Genomic DNA, 17,827 nt, shown 5'->3' with positions numbered 1-17,827 from the left:
AAGCACTTGATTCTCGTGCAGAATTTTCAGAGGTTCTTTCAAAGACTCGTTCCGGAAATTGAGTACGTGGTCTCATAATCTATAATCATGAGCAAAGAAATGCGATGAATCATTGCAGCATTTCAAATGTCACATCACCTCCATCCAAGACACTTAGCAAGTAGTGTTGTTGCAGATATTGTTGCAAATGTACTTTGCAATACCTGTTCTTGAATTATAATTATCCAACATCTATATTGCTGGTTTCGGGAAGTGGCTAGTATACGACAAGAAACCTCACAAGTTCAGTGTTCTGCCCATATTGGAGAAGAAGATTGCGAATCGTCGAAGGATCTAGGTACAATGGAGATATTTGGTGACTCAATGTCTTGCACGTCTACCTTTGCATCTGCAAACACTCTCAGAGAGTATAAATTGCTAAACAAATTAATAAGTACACCTAAGCTTGCCAAAAGAAACCTCGGGTATGACAAAGGTCTGGTCAAGAGACATCTCGGCGCCAATATTCCTCGAGTAATTTCTTGATTTTGGCCCGGATCGGAGTTATTATCATAGTAGTGCAGGTTCTTTTCTTTGGCGTCAAAGGATCGGCCATTGATAGTTGATATTGCCAATAGGGGAAGCCAGCTACTTCTGTAATTCGTTTCAACTACTAATCGTTCCATGAAGCCCCTATTGGAAAGTGGTCATATTGGGTTGTCTTTTGGGGCTGGTTTCGAGGAGGTTGTTTTATCATGTTTCTCCAAAGGTGCATGCTGACGTTCGTGAAAAGCCAGTTAAAAATAGAGTAAGTAAGATAGGTAAACCTATCTGCACCTGGGAATTGTCCCACTCGTAAGTATACGGAGCTCTACCGGAGAACCCGAGCTTTGCCAGACAAACTAGAGTTTTCGGCCTTCATCTGGCGGAAGGTCTCTAGATAGTAGGGACCAGGCTCACAAATAAGATCCATCTAGAAATTGCCCTTGCCTAGCTAGGAAACCAGGAAAAGCTCGAGGCCAACATCAAGCATATATATCGAGATTTCCATCCAAAACGGGATGAGCTTCTACAGACTAAGGGAGAAGACAAACCCTAACTGTAAAATACGTACTCTAAATAGTCGAACATCAAACAGAAGCGCATTCATCAGTTGTTTAGTTGACGACGCGACCTTCGCAATATATCTGGATCTGACCCGGTCTATAAGCGCTCGTTCATACGTTTCTAAGGACACAGGATCGTGGCCGAAACTAGCTTTGGCAGCGTCTTGTCCCAAGCAAAAATTTACCAAGCAGCGAGCTACAAAGGCATCGCCGTAGAATAGAGGGAGATAGGAAATTTCGTACAGATCCAGAACCAGTGGAACCAAGATATTTGACGAGGCCATGGCGTTAACGAAAATGCTCGAATATTCAAGATATAAAGGACAAACGCAAGCGACTACCAGAAAGCCAGCCATGGACCTAACTGGATAGGTCACAGCGGCGACCGGCCCAGCTCGAATACGCGATGGCCTTATAGCAGGCTAAACCGTGCTGCCGCGTTGTCCACGGTACCTTCAGAATCGAGCTCAGCAACCGGTTAAGGTCCGTCATGCCAGCTGCCTGTCGAACTATATACACTAACAACTGGAGGTAATAAAAGCCCCCAAAGTGGGTGCCTATAAATTTACTATCAGTCGTTCTTGTGGGAACGTATCCTTATAATATTAGTACCCTTTGGAGACAAGTCCTAACAACGCCCAGGGGGCCATAATCCACGTGCGCCCAAAGTCTTACTCCCATGTTCTGAACTGTGGGAAGACATGGCGATCGCTTCGTATGCCTCTAGTATAGTCAGGATCACGTACTCGTCGAGGTTCGGTCGGAAGGAGTCGTATATGAAGAGATTCAGACTTGTCTGTGGTACGACCTTGGCGCACTTATCTGAAGGGATGCAGAAGCACGGTGACCCCTAGATAGCGAAATATAGTATGATCCAGGGATGAGCCGTCTGCCTTCGATCTAAGAAACGGCTACGCGATGGATCTGTCCGGGTCAAAGTCTGAATGGACGACACCAAGACCATTGTTTATCTCACTTATGCCGATAATGCCACCCTCAGCAGGCCCCCACCCTTATCCATCATTTGGATGTGCTCATAAACGGCGAGACCGAGGGTTTGGAGTTGAACTACATCAATACACCACATTGAACACGTCGACATTTTGGGGCAGATGAAGACGAGGCGGGGGTCATTCCGAGTCTGGGTCCGCCCAGAGGGCGATCCAGGTTCCTGAAACACTCTTCGCGACTTGCTGAGATCCACGAAATCACCAAGGTTCTAGGCCTCAAGCAAGAATCATCTAGCAATGAATACTTCAACATCCTCGTAAATAACTTGGGTTCAAAAATATAAGGAAATCAAGTAACGTACCCCACAAGCAAGTTGGCCACTTTTTCTTGGCACCGTATGAATAACTTCAATAACTTAACTAAACTAAAAAATAATAATTCAAACTAATCGGAATCCTCTTCCTCGTACGTATCTTTATCATTCTCACAAGTACGAGCATTATGTCCGGGCTCTCCACAGATCCTACAGCGCCGTCGGCGTGGTTCGGCCGGTCTCGTACGACGACGACTTACACGTATATCATCCTGTAGCTGCTGTTCAATATCCCGTTGAGACTGTAAGTCCTGAGCGTCTCGTAAACTAAGAGATCCTCCATCTTGTAGCTGTCGATTTTTAGTCCTTCGACGACGGCTTAGCTCTTGATTAGCCTTCCGAAGTGCAGTGACCTCATCCTCAAGTAAAACTAACCGGTGCATAACAGCCGTCGCACCACGTGAAAATTGGTCAATAGCCGTAAGTATTGTCGTCGGGGAGCTATTTTGATGCTGTACGATTCTGTTTTTAACGTATTCAGACTGGGATTGCGCCTCGGTTGGGTTATTTGGAGTCTTTGATTCCCAGATTAAGGGGGCGCCAGACGAGCTCCCAGGAGGTGTAGGCGTATGTAGCTTAATATCCAGCTGTGAAATCACATATTCCGGGTCGTACGGAATAAGTCCTGTCCCCCTGAAACCTGCCTGGATATTCGACTTAGTTATAGTCGTACGATACGCCCTATAGAATGCCGAAAAGAAATCCTCCTTCGAGATATGGGTTATATGCGCCCGTATTAGGTCTTCAATTTCTTGACTAGATTGTCGAGTATCGCGTCGAGATAGTAGTCCGCGTTTTCGGTTAGCTAGAGTTGTACGAGGGACATTGTAGAGTTGGGCAGCGCGTCGGATGCTTAATTCGGGTTTCGATTGAAGCGCCTGACACGCTAGAATCATGTCACTTTCTTTCCAATTCGATCCCATCTTGGTATGTGTAAAGATGTTAATTAAAAGGTTGTTCGTACGGTGCCAAGAAAAAGTGGCCAACTTGCTTGTGGGGTACGTTAAAGAATAATAGGATGAAGCTTCTGTTTAAAACGGAAAGGGGGTCTTGGTGATTCCACCACAACCTCAGGCCCACAAACTTCAATATCCTTTATACAAGAAATAGGATTCGGCTATGTTATTATTATTATTATTATTAAATACGCCGTAGGCTCGAAACCCCCGGTACCTCTACAAGTACTCCCGTATGTCAAACCGTGCCCTAATGGCTGGACTAAATACATACGCTGCTACGTAGGTTCGCTCTATTAGCGACTGCGTTACGTCCGCCGCAATACTATGTTAGTTCTCACCCTACTAACAAAGTCCCCCTGAGAAGATCGATATTATCCGGGCCTAAGCGCTATCCAACCGGTCCTGAGTAGCCACCTTGTGATAGTCCCGCTGACTGCTGGTTTCCCTGTCGCCGTCGCCAAGTCTCTACGTGTGTGTAGCGGCCATGGTGCGATAGTGGCCCGTAGGCGCTCTCTGGATCCTTCCAGCAGGCCGCAAAAGAGGATTACGTGCTCTGCCGTCTCGGGGGCCTCTCCACAGCGACATAGCGGCTCGGTAAGTGCTCGGATCGCTGCTAGTACGTCGGCTGGTGTAGCGGATCGGTCTTCGCCCTGTTCCAGCGCCTTGCCGGCTAGCTTTAGCTCATGCCAGCGTTCCATTAAGCCTCCCATAACCTCGATCTTCTCGGGAGGTACTAAGTCGGTAATCTTCTGTTCGACGCTCGCCCGTTCGCTGTCGATTTGCTTCTTCGTTGCGTTTTCGCCGCCACTACGCTCCACGCTCGGCGCGTGGCCGCTTTCGTTCGCTTGGGGGTGGTGAAAACTTTGTTGAAGTCCCGCCGTCCCCCGTCAATTACCATCGGCGTCTCCATGGCTTTGCGCCCTCGATTCACAAGCGATGCGAGGTCACTGTCCGATGTAAGCGCCTATGAAGAATCGATTGCCGTAATCTGTTTGATGATTTAACGCTGTTCGATGAAGTTATCGATGAATCTCAAAAACCTCCTTGAAGCTATTTCGGCTATATTACTCTATAATACTAGCAATATATGAAAGATCGTTCACCCCACTAACCTAGGAATTATGACCCTTTGCGTCGAAAATATCGAGGAGCTGACCACATGAATTTGGTGACTCTTTTCAGGCCCCAGGCATAAGTGCGGTGTCTCGCGAGCATGTTGATACTGTCACTTGCATATATTAGCAGTGGACAACGGTCTATGGAATGTATAGCAGTTCCAGGAGCAAAAACGATGGCGATGTGCTCTTTTCTCCTGATGTACATATCTTCATTCAGGGGTTTGGCCGAAGCAGGGGCAAGCTTGCCACTACTGCGAACGATGTGACGATTGCAACGATAGCAAGGACATGTGCTTCAATCATGCCAAACCAACTAGTGACACCCTATCTAACAATTCCGAAGCAAAGCACTCCGATACAGGTGCGAACGTGGGCTTCACTCCAAGGGCCCTGTATAGGCCCAAGTACCCGCACGCCCGTGAAAGACGGAACCGCAGACAACTTGAGGTTATCCGAAGTCTTAAGCTATCTGAGAGTTGTCACGCTTGTCCGCAGGGGACTACCGAGTATTAGTTGCCTTCGTTCACAGAGTAATTCGACTGTCACCCTGGGACAAGCTATGGACGCACTAGGGACACATGAAGCTACGAGGACGCCAGAAGTGTTTATCCCTCGGACGCTTGCTGTGTAATTGCCTCCCAATTTACGCAATGATTTCCGAGGGAAATAACAGCAAAATAGACGGTCCCATGCGCCCCCCTGTGAGCGGTCATGGATCCGAGCAGACGAACTGAATCTCTTTCCGAACCTCCCATCGTGATGATTCGATTTCATGGAACAAGGATGAAGTCAGGCATTGCTAGCATCTATGTAGTCGAAAAGCCTGAGCCCCGGAATATGAAGGTACAAAGTCCAAGGTGGATCCAAGACATCGGCAGTCTCGCAAGGTACATTTTCTTGCTACAGGAGGCGTTTCTCGAGCGTTCATACCGGGAGTCATGGCTTCCCAACGAGGTTCGTTTCTACGTCGTCCTCAAAGCTATGCAGCAGGTTAATACACCCAGAATGGATGGACGTGTCGGATTGGCCGGAAGCGGCTCAAGGAAATTTTATATTTCCATGTACCTGTGCTGCCACAATTCAGAGTCATTCTGCCCTTGGGGTGGATTCAAAGCATCTGTCGGTCTTGCTGGATTTGATTTCAGCACCATGTCAGAGCTTGTGTTGTGTTACAACCCTGAGGAAGTAAGACAGGTCACTGGCCGTTAGATTCATTCAACGGCGTTCTTTCGAAGCTGGGAGTGTGTCGATGGCTTCAATAAGCAATAAGGTTCCATGGTTCCAATGTCGCCGCCAGACGCAGCCGTTGCTGCATCGTCTGTCTTGCACATGCTGCGCCTTACCTTCACCACCATCAGCACAATTGACCAACTGCGACAAGACACTCCCTAGCTCCGCCACAACAAGCCAAAACTCAATGACCAACCGAAGATGCCGATTTCGTCACTGATTTCGTCACTGTCGCATTTCAGATAGAACACGCGTGCAAATGATAGATAACAATGTCTTTTGCTCGGATTTCCAAATCATGATGTAAGTTTTTGGGAGGTGCAGTCGGAGAAATGAACCCACCACCACCACCGCCACAACCACCAACCATAAATGCCGCCGTTCACATGCGGAAGCAGTGAACCTCGTATATATGTTTTCACGTCATCACTAATGTAGTGGCCCAAGCCACCATCACTTACTAAGTGCCGCGGTGCCGTTAACACATATCGCGTGTGGCACAGCGTTAGCGTTGGCAATTGTTCTTCGGCGAACACCGTCCAGGTAAGAAAGCTATCTACGAAGTAAGTTCCACCTAGGGATGAATTCGCCAAGATACTTCGGCGGGGTCATTGTGGACGTCAACGACCGTGTTGCTCCAAAAGGGCGTTAGTGCTCATGAGAACTGAGCTCTTCAAACTTGTGCGAAGTACTTCGCAAGAGTTGTCCTATTCGGTACAAAGTATTCCAAGGTACCTGACTCACGCGACGGTTCCTGACGCGGAAATGCACGTGTCCCATCGCAACCAGCGCTTACCTTGGAATTATGGAATTACAAAGTAACCAACCTCTCGATATACCGGCTTACCGTTCAGAATCCTCAAATGGCATCATCCCGTCGTCATGGCCAGCTCTGTCGAATCTATGAAATCCCTGTAACCGAGGGGGCACAGCTTGATTCTATTGATGCCGATGCCATGTCTAGGACCCCCGTTTTCATGACAGTGGTCGTTCCCCACACGTAAGGTGGGCCTTGGCGCCAGAACAGCCTCTCTCTTCTAATGCACGAAATCATTGCAGCTGCATCGCGCATATGCACCTTAGAACACATACTAGCTTTGCAACCCTGCCCTGCTTGTATTCTCGACCGTCGCTTCTGTGTGCTGCGCGCGGTGCGTGCATACGTTCACGGTGTAGCATGTGCGGACACCCCCGTCCTTACCTGTCTTCCTTCCACCACTACCTACCATCCCCGGAATATGGCGCTTATTAGGAGTTAGTTATGTATGTATCGTGCGTCCATCTATCTCTACCTAACCCTGCTAGTCGGCTTGGCTAGGACCCGTTTCCCTGTACTGCTTTACCACCAGCTTCTTTCGGCGAACTGCAGATGATGTGGCGGGGGCATGGCATGGTGGCATGCCATGGGGGTTTGGACTTCGGATTGGGGTTGGAGTTCGCTTGTGACAGTACGCACACCACGTCCGAGACGCCGACGTCTGTATTGCGGGCTGTTGTGGACTCCGTTTCGTTGACGGGGTGGCAGCATTGAGCTCCGCGCAACGCGGGGTGGACGGCGAGGTGTTCCAGGCCAGGGCCTCGAATGGATGGACCGTGGGGTACTTGTCTGTGGTGTGTGGATGATGCATCATAAAAGACAGCTACCTCCCTAATACCGTCTATAGTGCAACGGTATAACGGATTTCTAAGAGGAAGTTGCACTATCATGTGTGCTGTGGGCTGGGTTCCGTGACAAGCCCCCTGGGACAATCGATGCAGACGCTGCCGGAGACCGAACGGAAGCGGACTTCGATGTATTCAGGGCCGTCAGTGGAACCTGCCGGACGCTGGCACCGGCGCCGTATCGGCCTGGGAACTTCGTAGATTTAATTCAGATCGGCAGACTACTCCATATTCCTTCATGCCGTAGCATATATCCACGAGTCGCAATGTTGCCATATTGTATTACGCACTCCAAGCTGGAATGGACACTGGTAAACTGGGTAGGCGGAGGCCAGGTCCATAAAGATGCCGAATAATGGTGGATACTGCTGGGAACATTGAAGGTATTCCGGCTTGTGGACCGGGTCTACCCTCATTTGCTACCATCTAGAGCAGTGGGCTGGCCATACTCGAAAAGTCTGAAGTGCATTAGCTCGCCGAAGTGCATTAGCTCGTCCGATTGTTTCACGACTGGGTACAGCAGTTCCGGTATCGTGTCGTATCGATGGCAATTCGAATGACGACCAATTTTCTGTCAAAGGGAAGATTGCGAACTAGGGTAGACACTGGGGTGGAGCTGAGGCTGTTTTAGAGCACAACAGCATCGCACCATCTAGTTGGAAGAGACAATGCTACTTTGAATGTATCTAGGAAGTGGATATGGACTAGCAGTGTTCCTCGGATTCTTACCGTGTTGGAAGATGCCGAATTGGAGGGCGTGTGTGCCGTTGGAAGCGTGTGACGTGTAGCTTTCCAGACTCGGTGGTTTCGATCAACCAGAGTTGAAACCGTTGCTGTCAGTCACCTCGGTACCAATCAGAGAAACCATAGGTACCGACTGAGGTATGCTGCGGTCGTTGAGTACTCGCTTACCCGTTCCTCTTGGTTCATGATCTGACCTGGCCTGCGGTGCAAGGCAGCGAGCTACAACCGAATAACTCCGACAGCATGGCATACGAAGTCGATACGTGAGATTCCCCGAAGTAGTAATTGATGACGGAAAGTTTGTGAAGATGCTTGCGACAGATCATCTGATTTTCGTGAACCGTTCCACAACCATGGGCAGTCATGGCTCCCGGACCGTCGCCGGTGCAGCGCCGTTGCATGCTTGGCAGTTTGTCTTGGTTTTTCTTAGTTCTTATTTTGCATTGGAATTTTTTGGATGAGGTGTATCTTCTATGGCGTGTCATTACGTTGCATCGAGACATGCATATTCAGACAGTTCGTCAGCCGTTATGACGACACCCGTCCTTGGTATTTGCGAAATTTATCGTGTTTACAAGCTACAAAGTAGAAAAATGTTGCACTATGATCATGCCGGATGGGGTGATGTAGGACCCACCAAACCCCGCAGAACTGTGACTCCGACTGCGGCTACCTCGAATTGGCATCAATATTGTGTAGGTCGTGCTTACTGTATGCAAATCCCCATTTCGCACTTCCGAAGTTGGATCCACACCCTCCACTGCCCACCGTCCATCTCCTCTCTCGTCCCCAATCCAGAATGATCGTGCACTTATTCAATGATGGGATTGGAGAACGCGGTACATACTGCAGCGCTCAGCGAAACCTAAGGCGGCGATATGTGACAGCCACGCCACCTTTGGGCCACGCCACCTTTAGGCTTTCTCGTTGCGGATGAAGAAGATATTGCCGCGACATCACAATTTCTAAGATATGATGCAATTGGTGCAGTACGAGTATGCATAATCTTCCTATCTCTTGGGGGAATATCTGCACGCGTCGAGTCAGGTCTTGCTTCGACTCATGCCCCCATAGTTGGCTGCTCATGTTATGTACTCGAGTAAGTCCGCCGTCCACATCTTTCTCTGGTCACGGGGAGAGTCGGCCCTGCGAGAGCACCGGAGATCGCAGCTCACCTTACCTAGGTGAACCCTTCATCTCGCCTCATTCCTCAAGAAAATCGTGACCTCCAGCGCATGCGACTAGCCGTTGGGAACCGCGCTGGCGGCACCCAAGGACGGTGCTAGTGAAGTCAAATTTGCCGTAGCAGCCAAGCCGAAGGATCGCGATGGATCGATTTCGAAGCACCTGAAGATCCGGATCTGGGCAAGATGAGTTTGGCCAGTTCACCACCACTATAGTAGTAGTCTAGCCGTCTTGGATCCTCTCCCCATTCGCCAACGTCAGCTGGACTATAGTATCAGAGGTACTCTGCAGTATCTCAACCAGCTACTTCCCTGTCAAGGATGCGTGCTGCGTGTCCCATCGGAGCTTGCTTTCTGGCTGATTAGAAAACTTGCACGCTAAAGTAAGAGAAAAATACTGATGAAACTCCACCCACACCATGGCAGCCCATCATGCAAGCTGCGGACGCAGGTCCGAGAGAACACAGTAAAGCGCGCATCTCGCGATGTGGATTTGTGGGATGATAGGTATATCGGGGTATATAGCGAAACTTTCGCAGAGCGCAGTTTGACCAACCAAAATCCACAGACGGTGGAGTTCTCTTTCCCCACCATCACCACCCCCGTGACACCCTACGCACGTACGGCGGCGCTGTTCAAGGGTCCTCCTCCCCGTACGTAGCAATGCCAGATTGTCGCCGATAGACATACCTTGTGTCAGCCTTGAGCTGCCCCCCGGCTTCTTGTCAAGATCGAGTTAACCACCAGATGGATCGCCGACTAGCGCAAACTCTGGTGTTCTAGGGCTTATTATTAGAGAGGCAGGAGGCAGGGAGGGTTGCCGTTGAAAGTCGCAGCTGTTGAAGAAATCCGCATCGGGAATAGTAGGCCACGATGTAGGCCACGACGACGGCCAACCTGATGTAAATTTGCCCAAGAGAAGGGGAAAGGCCACCGACATACTGATCATCTTTCGTCCTCAATTATGAGCTCAGTATTACCTCCAGAGCTACATGCTAGCGCGTGCTATGCCATGGTTTCCCTCGCTTAACACTTATTTCGAACGATGCAGTGTTCAGGTCAAATGAGGATGACACCCTCTTGCAGCGCCGATGTACCTTGTGGTGACGCTACGAAGTTGCCTATGACATAGAATCGTTAAATTCAAATTGCCGTTGCCCGCCTGCAGCGAAGTGGAATGTCTGATACCTTTGATGTGAACTAAACACATGTAGCTGTCAACAAGTGCCATTACTATGTTAGGTTTGAAACTTATGGCTAAAAGCATAGAGGGACGGACACCCGCCCGTATATGCTCGTGATTACTTTATCCATGGATCTACTCTGCATCTGATCTCTGTCAAGCATGCAGGTATCCCCTTCTGGTAGCCACAGGGAAAGGTTCCGTGCCCCATCTGCATGGCAATTTCCCTACGATATGTTTATGCATATACATCCATACTAGCAATTTGAACCAAGAGAATCGTGAGCGCAACCTCCAGACTGTGGTCTCCTCTCTTCTCGTTGCTATATGCTTATTGGAGACCTTGCACAAATCCAAATACACAGGGTGCCATCCTACATGAGTAATTTGCCTGCTTTACCAGGATCTTCCTCGGCACCGGGGTTCTTCACGCAAGTGTCTGCCTAGGTACTTGGTACACTCGTCATGCTGTGTAACCGTGTACCCCCAAGTTTCGTGACCCCTGACTCGTGCGGCTCTTGGTTAAATGTTCGTCAATTGAGAGATCCGTAACGACAATGGTACGTGTCACTCCTCTCAGAACATGGGGAAAATTGCAGATGGCTTACACTTTCTTGATTGTTCAGACTGTCTAGTTATGAGAAGGTGACTTAGCGGGCAGCAGAGTAGAATCAAATTTGTTCCTTTTCAGTCCACAATATTCTCCTTCACCCATTTTGTTCTAGGAGCCACTAAATGCTGCACGCCAGACACATGCAAATGGGGAGAAATAGAGAGATGCGACCCCTAAACTCAAATGCAAATGCTGGAAAAGAGCCGGGTATTCTCGCCGTTCGACATCGCCCTGAGACGATCAATTCATGGATCTATCCATAAGTCTGCCGTATGCGTCTAGTCTGTCGTCGTTGCAAAACCAAAACAGAAAGTCTTGGATGCCTGAAAGCTACCGGGACACGCCATGGCACTACGTACTGGGGTAGACCATTAGGGTGAGTGCTGTATTACCTCACCAGAACTTCATCGTAGAGTGGGACAAGTCCGTAAAGCAGGTGTAGCTGATTTCGTCAATCATGAAATCATGAAAATAGGGATAATCCCTCGGGTTTTAAGCCCTGATTCGGTTGCCGGCGCGGCTAGGAGACAGGCAAGCGACATCTTCAATACGAGGCATCTCATGCTCGTAGCCAGCCTTTTCCGGTAGGATATTGTGGCTGCGTCGCCAACGATGTTCTCCAATGAGCTCGTTCAAGTCGTCAGGTCTTCTCAGAGGCGTTGTTATGCTGTCGCTTGGTCTCGGACGCGGTGACATACGGAGGCCGTCATCAAGATCACCGTCAGGCCGGCTACCCCAAGAAGTCTGTAGCAAAGTCAGTTACGTTGCTCAGGCTACGAGCGACAGAGTGATAAGCCTACCATATTTAGTGTCATCAAGGCATAAAGCTTAATGAAGCCATGAAAGTAGCCGAAGAGGATGGAGACAGGGAGGAACATGATATCTGCCGGATTCCGCCGGAAGAGACCGACCAATTTAATGGTCTTGGTGAAGCCAAACATCCAGATAAGTTCAATTATCAGAGCAGTTCGGCGCGTTTCCGGATTCCAGTCGGCAGTGCCCCACCATAGCGACAGGATGATGAGGGGGTCAAAAATCCATGCCAGAGACGTGAATGTTGCCAGGTGAAGTGCGTACGAGCACCACACTTGTTGTCTGTTACGGGCCACAGCATTAGTACCATGACCATGTAGGTGAAATGCTGAGTGCTTACCGGAGAACGTATCTCTCCCTAACCAAACTAGTCCAATTGCTTCGCCAGTTGCTACGAGCCCATCTTGAGCACTGATAGAGGAACTTCATGCCATACTCGAGTGTGGTCTCAATCTCGCATTCTCGCTCGTACTGGATCCACGTCTTCCATTGGTGATTGACGAGCCATCGCGTAACGAAGTTGTCATCATCCGCATTGAGAATATAGTTGCCCCATCGCTCCGTCTTGAACCCTTCCAAGAAGGCGTGGCCAGCGAGAATCTCTGTGCGGTAGGCTCCTGTTCGTCCCGACATGCAAGATGTTCCACCGTCAATATTATGAGTGGCCGAGATTTCAAAATTGCGACGCTCAATGTATGCTGATCCGAGCCAATTCCAAGTTTGATCTGACCAGGATCCACCCGGATCACGGCGCACACGCTGACAAGTGCCGACACCACCCATCTTGTCATCCTCGAAGGGAGCCAGAATCCATGGGAGCAAAGTCGAGGGCCACGTAACATCATCATCTGCCATGATTGTGATTTTGGTGGAGACTTGAGGCAAGGCCTCGCAAACTTGCAGTCGCTTGTTGGCGATGGGTGTCCAGAGGACACGCACATTGGGAGTTGACAGGGACTCAGCCAGCTTTTGTAAGGCGGCACGCTTGTCGACTGTGGTTACCAGGATCAGCTCATAAGGTCTGCAAGCAAGAATGCTCTCCAGAGAAGGACGAAGCTCCTCAAAGACATTGTGGATGGTCGGTATGATGACCGTAACATCATCAGGCGTATAGGATGGTTTGCAGGGGATCGGCTTCGACTTGTACGTCCAATGGCTGAAGACGTGGACAATTAAGCGCAAGTATCTGTACAACCTGCATGAGAGTTAGACCTTCAACGTTTTGACCTAGATGATGCTGGTGGGTAGAAAATTGGAAAGACTAGACGAGGAGAAAAGCCGAGAAAGGAAGTTGGTTGCGACATACCACCAAACGACGTGGAACAGGAGCCATCCGTTTGACTCCGCCAGGAAGTTCCAGATGAGATAGCTGAGAGCGACCGGAGTAAGCTCCATGTTGACGGGCCCAGACGATTCAGCTCCAGTGATTTTTTTCGGTCCTGGTGATCGGAGCGTAAGGTGACCCGTGTCCTGGTCTGGGTAGTGCAGGGTCTTCGGTAGGTAAAAGAACTGCAAAGGAAGGCAGCTGGGTTGAGAGCGCGGTGTTCGAGTGTCGAGGAAGGAGCGACCCAAGGAAGCCACCGGCGACGATGTATAGTAGTCGGTAGAAGAACAATGCAGTCGCGTACCAGTCCCCCAAGGAAGAGTGGATGACCTGGCGGGAGGATGAGGCGGAAAGTAGGGGTGGAGAGGGAGGAGCAGGAGGGACGTGATTGTTGAGTAAGGCAAGATATAGAGATCTATTTGCTCGCTGCTCAACCAGAAGGTGATTCAGTGAATCTCGCCTGATTGTCCAATGCAGGGAATGCAACTCGGGATTTCCTTCAATGCTGAAGACCGATTGTCAATCGCAGCTACCTCAGGCAATGGCATTAACCAGTGACAGGTGACCACAATCCAATGCAGGCAAGAGCCCCCGTGGATTTTGAGACTGACAATGGAAAGAACGAACGACCTCCGACCTGTAAAACGAGAGATTCACCAGACCAATACGCTCGAGGCAACGACGAGGCCGACCTGGACAAACAGAAACAATATTGTACACAACAGACCAAGAGAAACCTTAAAGAAAAGAAGCCATTGTGATGAATAATGAACTTCGAGGGACAGACAATGCCATGTTATATAGAGAGACAGAGCGCACTCAACATCGGCCTCGATGGGCTAGACCGGGGATGACCAGGATATATAGACAATTCGACCCGATGTGGTCCCATTCAGCCAACGGCCGATAACGTAAAAGATGGGCCATTATGCATTGGAAACGTTTTGGGGTTAGAAGCGCGAGCGTAGTGCTGAGAGCAGAGATGTGAAAATGGAAAATGACGAGGCCGAGTGCAAGTATGCAAAGTACACCTCACAAGCGGAATTGATGGAGACCCAGTATGGGATGGATACTAGATGCAACAAGGTAGGTCGCGGCAACCGATTGACCTAGCGTGAAGCTCCCAGTTGGTGGAGGTACATGGATACGATGCGTACTCAGCCCAGATATGGCCTGAGCAAGTGCGCACTGAAGCCGCTGCTCATGTCCAGGTAGAGTACCTACTCTTGGGATGAAGCAGAGCTCCGCTTCCCCTGCTGGTGCTTGTCAATCCTGTGATTTATTCGGAGAAGTTCGTTTGAGCTACTCTACTCCATCAAATGGCCGCACGGCGTGTGGGTGGTAAGTGGTAGTAGTCGTGCTTTGAGGGTCCTTTCCCCCTCATTCGTTGAGGAGCCCCGTCGTAGTATTAGACAAAAAGAAGGTGGGGCGTATGCTACGAGCAGGGGTCTTTACAAATGAAGCGGCGTAAAAATGGAGCGGAAAAAAAAGGCGCTGACCCCCCGGTAAAAAGGACACGGACATGAGAAGCTTAGAGATAGGCTGCCTTGGCTGCGGTACCTCGAGGTACTTCAAATGGCTCTGCGACGGTACTCTCGCCTATTTCAAGCTACATATTGCCACGAGCGTAAAGTTCAATATCGAAAGGCCGGAATATCTACGGACTACTTTTACAGCTCCGAAATCTCGATTCTGCCAGGCGCGCGAGGCGATCACGAGGATTCCCCAACCATGAGTCCCGCAACTGGCCGATAGGATGCACACAGAGAGCGGCGTTGCCAGATTTTCCAAGGTCGTCGAGGCGTGGAGCTGCTTCTGAGTGGACGGAAGTTGCTTCCAGCTACAGTTGGGGTCGTCAAAATGCAGCGAATGAGGGCCAAGCGCAGTGCTGTGGAGCATGGTCCAACAACCCCGTTTATCAAAAGTCCACCCGAGGCGCTTCTCTCATCTTGCCTAGGCAACTGGGCTGGGCCGTTTGGCGGCAGTCCGTCCATACTACGCCGTAGACGAGTTCGAGTCGCTGGCTGGCCATTGCTAATGAGTAGCGCCGATCTGGATGTCTCCAACGATACGCCGCATCACCCCTCGGTGGACCTGTCTTGGCCCTGAGGCCCTGAGGCCCTGAGGCCCTGAGGCTATCGTCACCACGGCACCCTTTGTAGACTGGCCCAAGTAGCGACGTACGTACGACGTACTCACACCAAGCTTGAAGGTTGGGGAGCATTGCGACCTGCTTCACCACCAAGGTGCACTTCGTAACAGCATTTCATCTAGGCGAACGCTAGCGACTGACGATGACACCTAGAGGCCACCCACAATGGCTCATCGCTCGGCGGCATCTGCCTCCCGCCAGGCCTCCATTGTCCGCGCCGAGGTACCTCGACAACACGTTCAGAGTTGAGCCGTCGATGGAGCCTGGTTGCTAATTTCGTAGTCAATCAGACGTGTTGGGAGCATCAGAATACAACGGGTAGGGAAGAACCCTTGGGTCTTTGACGATACATTGGCAAGACAGGAGAACCGCAGCCAAGCACGGCAGGTCGTTGTGCAATTGCATATGACCTGAGAGCGATCTAAGCGAGCAACTCACTCTCCGTTTTTACTTCGAATAACCCGCACAAGCCGCGGATGTGAAGTTCAATCCCTGGAGCTGTTTGAGGGGATAGACCATTCGGCTTTTTTACTTCGATATCCGCGGATGTAGATGTGGAGAGGCGCTTGATTCACCTCTCGGTTCACCTTGGAGATTGTTTTGGCCATGACCAGGCCTGACAACGGCCTCTTCCTACTGCTTGCACCCATGACCTCGCTTACTCCCCAAGCAGCTTAGGTAATGTGATCACGCACAAATGGACCCGGCCTGCATTTCGCCCATGACATGATTTTGATGTGTATCTGCGCCAGAACCCAAGTCCAGTGGTCACGCTCCTGTCAAGAGCTTGAGCGTATCTTTGCCTTCTATGCAAAGCAATCCACGCCGCAATTCACATCGCAAAACCACTCAGAATTCCCGAGGTCAGGTCGATGATCGACCAGATGCGAAATACTCTGGGAATGCACAAATCGAATATGTATTCGTACATCTTGAGGTCCCACTTATACCAGCCAGTCCGGGATCTGGAAATACAGGTTGATTCGCGTCTGCAAACACACAACTACCTGCCGATTTGCGAAGATGGGACCGACAAGGATTGGTCGTAATCCTGGTACAACGGTAACCTTCCGGATCTCTGGCTGAGACGAATGCCATTTACCATAAAAGAGGTATCGTCACATGCTGGCTGTTTCCTGATATGGACGATGTTGGATCATTTAGGATGGTTACGGTGACACAGAGCACTGAAGCAAGTCAATCAGGACATGCTACAGGACCACGGAGTTAATTGCCAGCGTGTCACATTTGCTCTACGTTCTTCTAAATATCGAAAAGAAAAGTAAGACGAGGGGCAAGCCAATAATAGTAGGATTGGGGTAGGGTCGGACGATCGTGACCCATTGACCAATGACCTGATTTGCCGTCTCGGAATGCACTATCGGAGCGACCTATGCGCACTTAACCTCCCTGGTCCGACAACCCAAATAAAGCGAGACATTCCAAGCTAACATCACGTCTCATAATCGCGTCACCCAAGAACTTATTTCAATCCTATCAATCAATTTGCCCGCTGGTATTGGCAGTGTTGATCGTGGTCGTTAACGGACGGCGGCTGGATATTTCTGGATAACTTTATCCAAATGCTGTGTGCGCTGCTATGACTTTGATGAGCTAGCAGGCCATGTAACACAGTACGTGCAGTCCAAGGAAGCAACAGGCACGATACTCCATAATGGCGGGTAACGTGCAATACCAAAGTTGTGAGATATCAAAGTGCATCAACGCCTCGATGTCCAGAGAATGAACGAGGCCCGAACCAAGGCGAGCCAGCATATGGATACTGTCTTCGAACAACAAGAAGTCGCAGGGCGACATGAGACAGGAGTGAAATGAAGGCCCTTGCTTCAACCCGATTCTTTGGTTCGACTGGGCTAGTTTTTCAACGCCTGCCGAGCCTAGTTGGCGATTTGTTTGATCGCAGATACCATATGATTCGAAATGAACCCTAGTCAGGTTCAATCAAGGTATGTACAGATGCAGGTGGCTGTTTTAGGACCTGTTAAATCATGGTTGCATGGGACCCGGTTGTGGGAACTGTTTTGTGCGACATGCCATAGTAGTAGTCTTGATGGGTAGGTTGTTCTCTGGAGCAGACTAACCTCCCACGCCGAGAAGCTTCTGGATTTCTGTCATAAAGCTCTCTCACATATTGTAACGAACCCATGCCATGTTGGACAGGCAATCACGTTGCAGTATAAACTGCCAACCTAGAATACCGAGACCTCGTCGAACCAGGCAGCACGTAGCCTCGGTACTGCAGAGAATCAGGGTTTTCAGTCAGGTACACCACAATAAGTCTACTCAGCGAATGGAGTGACCGAGGAACTTAATGACACATCAATTCAAGTGACGCGACACGCCAACGAGGTTGGGAAATAGGGTTAGTAGACCAAGCAGAAACTCCTGGTAGACAAGTGACATGGACAAGTTATG

At 49.9% G+C, this 17,827-nt stretch overlaps 2 protein-coding genes across 2 annotated transcripts; one reads left to right on the top strand and one right to left on the bottom strand.

The window, feature by feature from the left end:
- The first annotated feature begins 5,098 nt into the window (after nucleotides 1-5,098).
- On the top strand, nucleotides 5,099-5,818 carry BCR38DRAFT_79760 (uncharacterized protein). Its single transcript, XM_040865658.1, has one exon. It carries the CDS (start codon nucleotides 5,198-5,200, stop codon nucleotides 5,693-5,695), a length of 498 nt encoding a protein of 165 aa, XP_040710871.1. The 5' UTR covers nucleotides 5,099-5,197; the 3' UTR covers nucleotides 5,696-5,818.
- A 5,776-nt stretch (nucleotides 5,819-11,594) lies between these two features.
- BCR38DRAFT_461042 (polysaccharide synthase) lies at nucleotides 11,595-13,310 on the bottom strand (the record flags this gene model as incomplete). Its single annotated transcript, XM_040862481.1, has 4 exons — nucleotides 11,595-11,846; nucleotides 11,903-12,197; nucleotides 12,256-13,110; nucleotides 13,222-13,310. 4 exons carry the CDS (start codon nucleotides 13,308-13,310, stop codon nucleotides 11,595-11,597), a joined length of 1,491 nt encoding a protein of 496 aa, XP_040710870.1.
- Between the last annotated feature and the right edge of the window lie 4,517 nt (nucleotides 13,311-17,827).

The sequence above is a fragment of the Pseudomassariella vexata genome (genome assembly GCF_002105095.1).
Source record: "Pseudomassariella vexata strain CBS 129021 chromosome Unknown BCR38scaffold_18, whole genome shotgun sequence".
NCBI classification, from domain to species: Eukaryota; Fungi; Ascomycota; class Sordariomycetes; order Amphisphaeriales; family Pseudomassariaceae; genus Pseudomassariella; species Pseudomassariella vexata.
This window is presented reverse-complemented; position numbering and strand designations above follow the sequence as displayed.

What these genes read in the sequence shown, in the direction of transcription:
- BCR38DRAFT_79760 (XM_040865658.1), top strand. Translation starts at nt 5,198, where the DNA reads ATGGATCCGAGCAGACGAACTGAATCTCTTTCCGAACCTCCCATCGTG.